Genomic DNA, 12,285 nt, shown 5'->3' with positions numbered 1-12,285 from the left:
GCCCAGATTGAATTATTATTATGAACTAAGCTTATCTAAGAGCTAGACAGAAATCCTTTAGATTTATTGGAAATTTATTATTCCATGATCTTCTGGAATACTTCCACTTAGTTAAATCTATGAGTATCTTTGAAAAGCTTACACCAGGAGCAGGTGGCTTGCTATTAACACCTATCTCTTTCTGCAGGCTGAAACCTGTCCTGATTAGTGTTCTAGAGGAAACTTTGGATTTTGAAAGGGAAAAAAAGGTTAGGAATAATTTTACATACAAAGTATTTTCTCATGGTTCCATTTTGATTGCTTATTAAACTCACATTTCCTCTTCATGTTCCTCTTCGTGTCAGAAAGTGATTCCTGGCTTTGGAGGCACTGTGCCAGTCTTGAGCTTAGTAAGATCATGGCTGCTGCCTCCCCTCTGAGGAACCTGGAGGATGAGGTGCTCTGCTCCATCTGCCTTGACTACTTGAGAGAACCAGTGACCATTGACTGTGGCCATGTGTTCTGCTACCACTGCATCATTAAGGTCTGTGAATCTTCCAGACAGCCATTATATTGTTCTCTCTGCAAGACAGTTTTTAAGAAAGAGAATATCCGCCATGTGTGGCAGATGGCCAGCCTGGTGGAGAACATCTGGAGGATGAAGGTAGAAGAGGAGAGACAACCCCGAGAGGAAAGATCACCTGAGCAACGAGCCGAGAACCTGTGTGGGCGGCATCTGGAGAAGCTGCATTACTACTGCAAGGACGACCAGCAGATCCTGTGTGTGATGTGCCGGGAGTCTCGGGAGCACAGGCACCACGCTGCTGTCCTCCTGGAGAAGGCTGCCCAGTCCTATCGGGTAAGAATCACCTTGGACCTCAGCACTGGTCTTGTGTTCCTTTAGGTTAATGTCCACTCTTGAAGCCTCTGTTTTGAGGCATGATTGACATGTGGAAGCCGGACATCCCAGTCAGCAAGCATACACCTGAGACCACATCATCACCATCCACAGATCCACAAATTCCCTCCATCCACGTCATCATCATTGTTGCTGCTTTTGTGTGCATGTTTGAAATAACATTTGAAAGACATACCCTTTTTTCCCCATTTTTTATTAGCTTGCATTCATCTTACATGGGTCAGGGGATTGTATTGTTTCCTTTCCACACATGTTTACAATGTAGTCCAATCAATCTCACCCTCCTCCATCATTATCCCCGCCACAATTTTATTTTTTAATTGTGGTCACACTGCGTAGCCCAAGCTGGCCTCAACCTTATGATTCTCCAGCTTCAGCTTCTTGATTTCTGGGATTACAGATAAGCACCAAGCCTGGCTCCTTCGCAAATTTTAAAAAGACAGTATAGCATGGTTAGCTAGACTACCTTATGCTATACTATAGATCTCCAGAAATTGGTTATCTTGCATAACTAAAACTTTGACTGCATCCTCATCTCCCCCCCAACCCCTAGCAATTGCCATGCTACTCTTTGCTTAGATTAGTTTGACTATTTTAGATTTGGAATGCAAATGAGACCACATGATATCTGCCTTACTATACTTTGCTTATTTCCATATACATCATGTCTTCCAAGTCCATACATATTGTTAAAATGGCAGGACCTTCTTTCCTCAAGGCTAGTTAATGTTCTATTATATGTATATGGTACATTTTCCTTAGCTGTTGATTCCGTATCTTATGAATGAAGCTACAAGGAATTGGGAGCAGAGATATCTTGATTTCCCTCTTGGGATAGATATATACCAGAAGATAGCTCCCAACAAGATACAGTACTTGGTGTGTGGAAAAGAGCAATGTAAATATATCTAAAACCTACACCATAACCCTTAGAAATTGTCATATAGATTGTCTTTTGTGGTGCTATGGATTGATCCCAGGACCTTGTATAAATTAGGCAAGCTCTCTACCACATGAACTATACCCCCAATCCCATATAACAGATTATTTCAAAGAAACTGCTCTAAGCCAACATAAAATTCACTGTATTTTTCTTCATTAACAAGAGTGAAATCTGTTCCATTGCTTGCTTGCTTTACTTATTTATTTTTATACTGGGGTGTTTAGAACCCTGTGCTTGTTGGACCAGGACAAGCCATACCTCCTGGACCTCCCTCTCTCTGTTTTAGGCTTCCAATCTTAACAGGGATGACAGGACTGTGCCACCACACCCAACTTATTTGCACGGAGATGGAGTCTTACAGACTTATCTTCTAAGCTGGTCTAAAACTTGTTTTTTTTTTGGTTGGGTCATGGGGCTTGAACTCTGGGCCTTGGCGCTGGCCCTCAGCTCTTCAGCTTAAGGCAAGCATTCAAGCTGGTTTTCTGAGTGGTTTATTGGAGATAAGAGTCTCACAGAGTTTCGTGCCCAGGCTGGATCCTCAGATCTCAGCCTCCTGAGTAGCTAGGATTAAAGGCCTGAGCCACCAGTACCCTGGCTAGAACTTTCATCTACTGAATCTCAGCTTCTCATGAAGCTGAGATAACAAGCATTTACCATGGGCACAAGTTTCCACCTGGTGCTCTGTTTTTATAGTACATGAGATCAAATTATATCAGTTTTCACTGTGGAATTGTTTTATACCTCCTTTTTATTGAAAACATTTTCATCTTATTCTTGAGATTATTTGCGTTTATTTCCATAGGGTAAAATTCTAAACCATCTGAAGATTCTGAAGGGAGACAGGGATAGAATTCAGAATTTTCAGTCCACAGGAGAAGATGAGATTCAAGCTCTGTTGGTGAGAGAAATCTTGACTGAACGGGTGTACATGTGTATGGGGGGTTTGTGTGTGTGTATGTGTGTGTGTTTGCTGGTTGGAGGGGGACTGCTCTGGGATGGTAGGCAGGTGTGTTTTGGGGGAGGTGAACTGAAGGGATTCCTGTTCTGGACTCCTCCCCAGATCTCACAAATGTTCTAGTGTTTCCTGTCCTCTCAGAAGCAATCATCCTTCTCTTCCTGCATTTGCTGTAGACCAAATTCCAGAACCACAGGCAAGACATTGTGTCAGTGTTTGAACAGGGCCATCAATTCTTGAGAGAGAGAGAGCAGTACCTGTTGGACTTGCTGGTGGGGCTGGAGCAGGAACTCATAGATGGGCGGAACAGCCATATCACGAAAGGCTCCGAGGAGGTGGTCCGGCTTGGGACCCTCATTTCTGAGTTAGAGAAGAAAGTTCGGCAGCCAGCACTTGAACTTTTGCAGGTTAGTAACCAGTTAAACTGTGTCTATCCTTTTGCTCAAGCTGTAGTATGGCCTCTTCCTTAGCAAGGGATTTGGACCAACAGTCAAGAAAGAGGATGTTCTCATTTTTTGTGTTCTTCAATATGGCAATCCTATTTTGTTAACACCTCCAAATATTACCATCATATTATGAATCTATCAAGGGATTAATCTATTGGTTAGGTCAGAGCACTCAGGATCCATTTGATTCCCCAAAGCCCATTATCCCTGAACAAAACCCCAATATATGAGGCTATGGGAAACATTTCAAATGCAAATCAAGATAGGAATACAGCAGGTACAGACCATGCACTGAAGTATTAAGGTCTGCATATCTATGATTACAGCACCCAGCCAGACTGGTGGCCACAGCAGTGCTGGCCAAAGCTAAAGTTTAGCCCTGCAGGTCTTCAGAAAAGAAGAAGTTTTTTTTGTTGTTGTTGTTTTTAATATCAGTCTTGAAGAATATAAAGACTTGGATTCTCAGAAAGGTGGAGCTCAACATTCCACTTGGTGAAGTAGGTTGGACTCATTGGTTAGAAATAGATAAATGAACTGAGTACTGGTAGCTACCTATAATCCGAGCCACACAAGAGGCTAAAATCTGAAGATTATGGTTCAAAGCCAGCCCAGGCAGGAAAAGTCAGTCAGGAGACTTTATTTCCAACAAACTACTCAGAAAAAGCCAGAAGTGGTGCTGTGGGTGTTAGCCTTGAGCAAAAGAAGCTTAGGGACAATCCCCAAGCCCTGAGTTCAAGCCCCAGGACCAGCACAAAGAAGAAAAGTAAATGCAAAGGTAAACGTATACAATAATAAAGTTAGCATATGTATGTCCAGACAGGTGTTGTAGGTGCTGGGAAAAACAGGAATAGGAAGAGAGACCAGGAAGGTGTCATAGTGAAGAGAGCTGGCTTTCTGGGGGGTGAGTTTAAGAGAAGTTGTTAAAGGAGCAATAAGACAGAACAAATGGGACCAACCAACATAATTCAAATGGAGGAAAGCAGGAAAAAGCATGTGTTTCTATAAACCAACACTGTAGTAGAAAGCTGAATGGGTTCCAGCTATGAGACTCATTCTCTGTGGAGAAGCCATTCCCCCAGTGGGCCACATGGGGGCTGCTGATAGCTCCTGAGAAGGTTGTGTTCGTGACTTTGTCATCTATCTCTCTTCCTTCCCAGGATCCAAGTGATATAATGAGCAGGTAAGTAAGTGCTGCTTCTTTGCTTGTTCATTTGCTTATACCACTCACAGTACATCCCTTTATTTTCTTTCTCTTTTTTAATTTTGATAAGAACTAGAAAAGGATTAGAAGGAAGAGCTTTTCTAGTAGAGAACTCAAGTTCACTTTCCTTCTAGGAAAGAGTTTTGCCTTTATTTTTTTCCTTGTTTGCTAGTAGGTTTTGAAGGGTCTTCAAGGCAGAAATGGCCCTTTCATATTTCAATGTGATACCTAAAGGATATGTTGATGGGTAGAGGATCCTTGGTCATGGCCCCTTCTCCAGAACTATGTAGCTGCCTTTTGCCTGGTGTTGGAATGGAGCACTTGAGCACTGCTTCCACTCTTAAAACCACTGTGGGATTGTTGGGCAGGGGCTGGGGGGGAGGGACCGTGGAATGTCACCATTCTTCCTTTCACTAGTTCCTTCTGTGAATTTCCTTTCTCTAGGTATCCCCGGAAGAAGTTCTGGATTGAAAAGCCTATCAGCCCTGCAGTCAAAAAGCGGGCAGAAGAATTCTCTGATAAGTTTCTTTCTCTAGAGAAAGGACTGAGAGGATTCCATGGTATAGTAAAGCGATGGGTGAAGGAAAGGGTTTGGAGCTGAGAAATTTCTTTCTTGCTGTTTCCTTAGGTTTTGACTCTCTGGCCTTGGCTTATCAGAGTCTCTTGATCTTGGGCAGGTTACTTGCACCAGGCACATTCATTGGGGAGGGAATCTTTCCACAGTACAGGCTAAAAACAAAGGTACAATCATAATAGGTCCCAGAGTTGGATAAAAATGATGAGTTGGGACTGGTACCAGGTGGCTCAGCCAGCTACTCAGTAGGCTCAGATATGAAGATTGAAGTTTGAAGCCAGAAAAGTCCATGAGATACTTATCTCTAATTAACCAGCACAAAAGCCAAAAGTGGGGGGTGTGACTCAAGTGGCAGAGTGCCATCCTTCACTGAAAAAGCCAAGCAAGAGTGCAACTGAGCTCAAGTCCCAGTGTAGGCATACACACACAAAAAGATGATTCATCAGACTTGAGTTTTGGCTTGAATGATAGAACACTTGAGATTAAAATCCAGTACCATAAAAAAGAAACAAAAGAAAGATTCAGGTCTAAAAATACTAGTAAACTAAGGAAAACAATACAGCAATTCCTCAAAACATTAAAAACAGCATCATTAAAAATAGCATTCATGGGCTGGGGAGGTGGCTCAGTGGTAGAGCGTTTGCCCTGGGTTCTATTCCTCAGTACCACATAAGCAAAAAGAAAAAAGCCAGAAGTGGCACTGTGGCTCAAGTGGTAGAGCGCTAGCCTTGAGCTGAAGAGCTGAGGGACAGCACCCAGGCCCAGAGTTCAGGCCCCACGACCGGACCCTCCCCCCCACCCAAACATAGCATTCATTAATATGAATATATTCCAAAAGAATTGAAAGTATGGTCTAAAATAGATATTTTGTGTAACCATGTTTATTAGAATAATTTATGATAGCCAAGTGGTAGAACAGCCCAAATGTCCACTAATGAATAACAGAGAAAATGTGTATCTACACGCAATTCAAATTATTAAACCTTAAAAAGGAAGGAAACTCAAACACATGCAACAATGTGGATGAACTTTGAGGACATTTTGTTAAGTGAAAAAGGCCATTCATTAAAAGGACAAGTATCCCTTTAAAAAAATAAAAATAAAAGGACAAGTAATATGTAAGCCGACTTGCATGTGTTTTTAGAGTGTCAAACTCATAGAAACAAAGTAGAATGTTGACTGCCAGAAGCCTCAGGGAAGAGGAAAGTGAGAAGCTGCTATTTAACTGGGTATAGAGTTTAAGTTTCACAAGCTGGGAAGGTTCTAGAAATTGGTTGCATGATAATGTGAATATACTTAACACTACTGAACATAACATGATAAAGATGGTAAAGATGATAAAGATGTCTTTTCCTACAATTAAAAAATTTAGCAATACTTTGTAAGAAATCTTAGATTTATGGGGCTGGGAAGGTGGCTCAGTGGTAGAGCGCTTGCCTTGCATGCATGAGGCCCTGGGTTCAATTCCTCAGCACCACATAACCAAAAAAGAAAAAAGCCGGAAGTGGCACTGTCGCTCAAGTGGTAGAGCATTAGCCTTGAGCTGAAGAGCTAAGGGACAGTGCCCAAGCCCAAAGTTCAGGCCCCACGACTGGACCCAAAAAGAAAAAGAAAAGAAAAGAAATCTTAGATTTACTTAAGAGTATAGAAAAGTAGTGTGATTTGGGTCTAGGACTTTAGGATTCATGAAAGAAGAGAGTATGGGACTAGGTATGGTGGTGCAAACCTTTAATCCCACCTGTTAGGCAAGCCTTCTACTACTAGAGCCATGGCTCTAGCCCTTTTTTTTAATTCTTCGTGGTACTGGGAATGGAACCACCGGGCCTCATCATGCCAAACAAGTGTTATAATCCCAATTTGCAGGAGGTAGAAACATGAGGATCATGGTTCAAGGCCAGCTCATGTAAAAATTAGCAAGACCATGTCTCAAAAACAAGCCAGGTGTGCTGGCAGACACTTGTAGTCCCAGCTGTTTGGGAGGAGAGAGGAGTAAGGATCATGGTTTGCCTGGAAAAAAAGCTAGTCCAAGGCCCTGTCTGAAAAATGAACAAAACACAAGATGGGCATGGCTCAAGTGGGAGAATAACTTAACTAGCAAGTGCAAAAGTACAGGAGGAAAAAACACAGTTTGGTCCAGTGTACTCTTTCATAAAGCAGGTACTCTAAGCAAATATTGGCATGGGAACAACACCATTGCTTTCTCTATTTCATGTGAATTTTCATAATGTCTGTCACTGTTTAAAGTTTACAAGCCAAAAAAAAAAAAAAGGAAAATCTAACCTAGGAAGATGTGCTGTCAGAATTGGTTTATTGGGGCTAGGAAGGTGGCTCAGCAGTAAAGTGTTGCCTCCCGTGCATGAAGTCCTGGGTTCCATTCCTCACACCATATAAACAGAAAAATCTGGAAGTGGCACTGTGGCTCAAGTGGTAGAACAGTAGCCTTAAGCTGATAAGCTCTGGGGCAGCTCCCAGGCCTAGAGTTAAAGCCCCATGACCCACCAAAAAAAAAAAAACAAAAAAACACATACACACACACAACGGAATCGGTTTACTGTAATATAATGTTCTTCCTTCATTCTAGGAAAGTTAATGAGGGATCTGGAATATAAAACAAGTAAGTATCTGGTGGGGGTGGTAGACAAATTTTTGCCTCAAACAAAGTGAGTTCTTCCACACAGAATCACAAGCTCCCTGAGAAAATTATTTTATGTATGGATCATTTCTTTAAATAGGAAGGTCTTGGTGGTGCTAATCCATCCTAATTCTTTATTCTGATATAAAAACTATGAACTTTGGAGGAAAGATTTCCACAACTATAAGGAGCCCAGGCCCTCTCCATTTCTTCTCACAGGGGTGTATATTGGTGTGTGTGTGTGTGTGTGTGTGTGTGTGTGTGTGTGTGTATGATTGTGTATGTCTGTGTGTGTGTAACTAAAGATTGAACCCAGAGCCTACTACATGCTAGGAAAGCATTCTACCACTGAGCCACACCCCTAGCCTTTTGATTTGAAAAACAAAAAGTACGGAGGATTGAATCATCCAGCTCTTCACATATACTTAACAAGCACTGTACCATTTGAGCCACATCCCAGGCCCTTATTTTGCTTTTGACATAGGGTCTCACTAACTTTGTCAGGGCAGCCTTGAACTCACAATCCTTCTGAGTCTGCCTCCTAAGTAGCTGGGATTGCAGGTGTCTACTAACATACCAGGAGGCTGTGTGTCTGTGTCTGTGTCTGTGTGTGTCCTAGGCTGACATGGAATTTATTATATAATCCAAGCTAACCTCCAACTTTGACCTTCCCCTGTCTTACCTAAGTACTGAGATTTCAGTACCACCATGCTCCTACAGGTCTTTTCATACTGCCTTTCCATGATCTTAATATGGGAATTAAGGGTAATGTGAACATAAGATCTAAAATATTTTCGGGCTGGGAAGGTGGTTCAGTGGTAGAGCGCTTGCCTTGCATGCATGAGACCCTGCGTTCAATTTCTCAGCATCACATAAGCAAAATAGAAAAAAGCCGGAAGTGGCGCTGTGGCTCAAGTGGTAGAATGCTAGCCTTGAGCTGAAGAGCTGAGGGACAGCGCCCAAGCCCAGAGTTCAGGCCCCACGACGACCATCCTGGTCCCTAAAGGAGGCTACTATCAGAAAGGAACTATAGCCTATGAGAAAAGTCCCCTTGATAGCTTTCATGGTGTCATACCTTTATCCCCTTGTCCCCACAGTGAAGATCGTCCTGAATTCTCAGACAGCCAACGGCTACCTCTTAGTGTACCCCAATGGGAAGAGTATGATATTCACTGGCTTGTGGATGAACAAATACCAGCGTGGTCAGCGGTTTGATCCTGAGCCTGGTGTGCTGGGCAGTAAGGGCTTCACCTGGGGAAAAGTATACTGGGAAGTGAAAGTGGACAGGGTCTGGTGGGGAGAAGAGGAGGAGGAAGCAATGAAGTTCAGAGGTGGAACCAGAGGTATGTTTGGCAGTAGCTATCTCAGTGGGTTCCTAGGTATCGCTGATAGCTATGCCTCTCCTGTGTACAGAAATGAGAGCGAAGAGTTAGAGGAGGAATGGTCTCAGGAGAATGGAATGTGGCCCAAATTCTGCTTGGTGGGAGTGGCCAGAGAGTCAGTGGTGAGAAGAGGGTCTCTTAGCTTCACCCCTGAGGAGGGATTCTGGACTCTGAAGTTGTCTTCAGCAGGAGTCTTTATTTGTACTAGCCCTGAGCCCTTCCAGATCCTTTCCTACTGTCCAAGGCAGATTGGCGTTGCCCTGGATTATGATGGAGGGAAGGTGACCTTTACCAACGCGAGAACTCAAGAGTTTATCTATGAATTCTCATCTTCCTTCACTGGGAGGATTTTCCCTTTCCTGTGGCTTAATTGCATGAGATCCAGACTTACCCTGAGACCCTGAAAGGAGACCTCATGAACACAGTCTTTGAGTCTTTTTTTTTTTCATTTATCCCTTATTCCTCTACATTATCCCTCAACCCATTCATTACCTGGCTAGACTGTCCTGCCAGTTTCTGAATCCCCTTAGCTGATTGGAACAGGATGGCAAGAGTCTCATGCTATCTCTGCATTGTTTCCAAAATGGAAGTGTTAATACTTGTTGTCTTTTATGTATGGTGCAAGAATTATAATCTCTTTGAAGTATTTATTAAAATGTGTGCTGTTGTTAATCATTTTTTCTGTTGTGTTTTATTTGTCTTTGTCTGGGCCACTGATGTGTGTACATTGAGCCAAATATATGCAAAGGAAGCCTGTGTCAAGGGATTGTCACCTCTGTCACCGATCACAGTGTCTAGATTCCTAGAGGCCCTTTCCTTTCTCTTAATCGTTTCTGCCATCCCCCTGAGCAGCCCAGAAAACAGTAATTATTGTGATTCAAATCATGCCTGATCAAATATCACATCTTTCTACATTCTCAGATTGTATATATTGACAAGTTAATAAATTTATTCTAACTATGTTGTTCTCACTTTTACACTTTTTCATCATGTATAGGTCAGCATTCCTTGAGTTTTTGGAAATCAGTTCTGGAGTAAATCTTAGTTGGGTTTTGAGATGGTACAATTACATATTTAGTTTCCTTACTAATCTTAAGCTACCAGTAGAAAACAAGTCTGGCTAATATTAGCAGATGGAAAACTCTGTTCAACAATACTGGAAAAAAGAGAATCCAAAGAAAAAGGATTCCTGTTCCTACCTGTTATATAATGTCTGCATTTGCCACAGAGCCTGGGTAGAGGCAGGGTGGGAGCTACAGGAGTGGAGATGGCCCCAGAACTTGAAAGGAGGTTGGGATGGCTAGATATAAACATCTTACACATGAATACAAGCTAGTATTCTTCAAGACTGTGAGTGTCATAGGCTCTTTCTTGTCAGCAAAATACTCAACAATAGGTCCTTTATAAAGAATATAAATTTATTTGGCTCACAATTCTGGATAATTTGAAGTCCAAGAACATGACACCAATATCTGCTTGATATGAAGAGAGGAGCTTCTTGCTGCATCTAAACGTGGATGAGGACATACATGTGAGATGGGCAAGCATGCTAGCCTGGGTCTCATTCACATTTTTCTTATAGTAGTAAGGCTTGAACTCAAGATTTGAGTTTGTTAGTCAAGCACGCTACCACTAAAGCCATGCCCTATATCAGTCCTCTCTTTTATAAAACCACTCCTCACCGGCGCTGGTGGTTCACGCCTATAATCCTTGCTACTCAGGAGACTGAGATCTGAGGATCACGGTTCAAAGCCAGCCCAGGCAGGTAAGTCCATGAGACTCGAGTAGTAGAGTGCTAGCCTTGACCTGAAGAGCTGATGGACAGTGCCCAGGCCCAGAGTTTAAGCCCCACGACGGACAAAAATAAAACCAGGGCTGGGAAGGTGGCTCAGTGGTAGAGCACTTGCCTTGCATGCTCGAGGCCCTGGGTTCAATTCCTCAGCACCACATAAGCAAAAAGAAAAAAAGCCGGAAGTGGCACTGTGGCTCAAGTGGTAGAGCGCTAGCCTTGAGCTGAAGAGCTGAGGGACAGCACCCAGACCCAGAGTTCAGGCCCCACGACTGGACCCCCAAAAAAAAAAACACAGCATGCCTATTCAGAAGAATGTCAGAGTGCCTGCCTTCATGGAAAGAAAGAACATTCTACTGTGGAAAAAGCAGTTGATCTTAAGACACATTTACTTATGTATAAAATAGTCAACTCTGGAATGTTGAATACTATCACTGGCTGTAATAGTACAGGAAAAGAATCTGTTGTCTTCCATGCATACAGAGGGAACATGGAGGATGAGAAGGAAGATAGTAAAGTCATACCTGTAGAATGGTACTATCCATGTCTTTAAAACAACCCTTAATGAGTTTAAGAATCATGACAAATAGGGGCTGGGAAGGTGGTTCAATGGTAGCCTGCTTGCCTTGCATGCATGAGGCGCTGGGTTCAAGTCTTCAGCACCACATAAGTAGAAAAGGCCAGAAGTGGGGCTGAGGCTCAAGTGGTAAAGCGCTAGTAGACAGCTGAAGAGCTGAGGGACAGTGCCCAGGCCCAGAGTTCAGGCCCCACAATCGGGGATAAAAAGAATCATGACTGTTGGGAGCCAACTATCTCACTGGAACATCCTGAGGCTGAGTTTATAGAATCCCACCTTTTCACCCTGCCCTAAGCCAACACCCTGCAGCTGCTTCGGCCAATGAAAAAGCTTCTTATTCCAAGCATATAAATACCCTTGTGTGAAAAATAAAAATTAGCAGCTTGATCAGAATCCCTGTCTTGTTGTCATTCTTTGTGTCTCTTGTCCCTTCATTCCTTCTCACTTAGGTTCATTGCCCTCATTGAAGTCCTGCGGGTCGGGACAACTGGCGCCCAACGTGGGGCACGAGCCTCTGACTAAGAAAGGAACATCGTCCTCCTAGAAAACTTGGCCAAGTACAGTCCGAGATCGCGAGATCACCTCGACAGACCCCGAGGAGAGACACATCCAGGAGGAGAGTGGGGACGGTGCATGGTGAGTGACCCACCATGGGACAAGCAATGTCGTCACATGATCTATTTCTGTCAGACCTCAAGGAGGCCTTCAAGACACGGGGAACGCGGGTTAAGAAAAAGAATTTAGAATTATTTTTCTCATTCATAGAGGACTTGTAGGAATCATAGATGCAAAAAGATGGCAAAGAGTAGGAGATTGTTTAACAGATTATTATGAAATCTTTGGTTCAGAAAAGGTTCCTGCTACCGCCTTTTCCTATTGGAATTTGAT

The 12,285-nt window shown here is 43.0% G+C and overlaps 1 protein-coding gene across 1 annotated transcript; it reads left to right on the top strand.

Annotated features, from left to right (window-relative positions):
• The first annotated feature begins 397 nt into the window (after window positions 1-397).
• LOC105997026 (tripartite motif-containing protein 26-like) lies at window positions 398-9,435 on the top strand. The gene is made up of 7 exons (XM_013031301.1): window positions 398-838; window positions 2,644-2,739; window positions 2,973-3,203; window positions 4,400-4,422; window positions 4,888-5,003; window positions 7,599-7,631; window positions 8,747-9,435. The coding sequence occupies exons 1-7, from the start codon at window positions 398-400 to the stop codon at window positions 9,433-9,435; spliced, it is 1,629 nt and encodes a 542-aa protein (XP_012886755.1).
• The last annotated feature ends 2,850 nt before the right edge of the window (window positions 9,436-12,285 follow it).

This window comes from Dipodomys ordii, unplaced genomic scaffold (assembly GCF_000151885.1).
Source record: "Dipodomys ordii isolate 6190 unplaced genomic scaffold, Dord_2.0 Scaffold138, whole genome shotgun sequence".
Taxonomy (NCBI): Eukaryota; Metazoa; Chordata; class Mammalia; order Rodentia; family Heteromyidae; genus Dipodomys; species Dipodomys ordii.
This window is presented reverse-complemented; position numbering and strand designations above follow the sequence as displayed.

Excerpts from the sequence above, each read along its gene's own strand:
- LOC105997026 (XM_013031301.1), top strand. The coding sequence starts at position 398 with ATGGCTGCTGCCTCCCCTCTGAGGAACCTGGAGGATGAGGTGCTCTGC. Across the intron at positions 2,740-2,972 it reads ATGAGATTCAAGCTCTGTTG|ACCAAATTCCAGAACCACAG; the intron begins GTGAGAGAAATC and ends CATTTGCTGTAG. Across the intron at positions 4,423-4,887 it reads CCAAGTGATATAATGAGCAG|GTATCCCCGGAAGAAGTTCT; the intron begins GTAAGTAAGTGC and ends TCCTTTCTCTAG.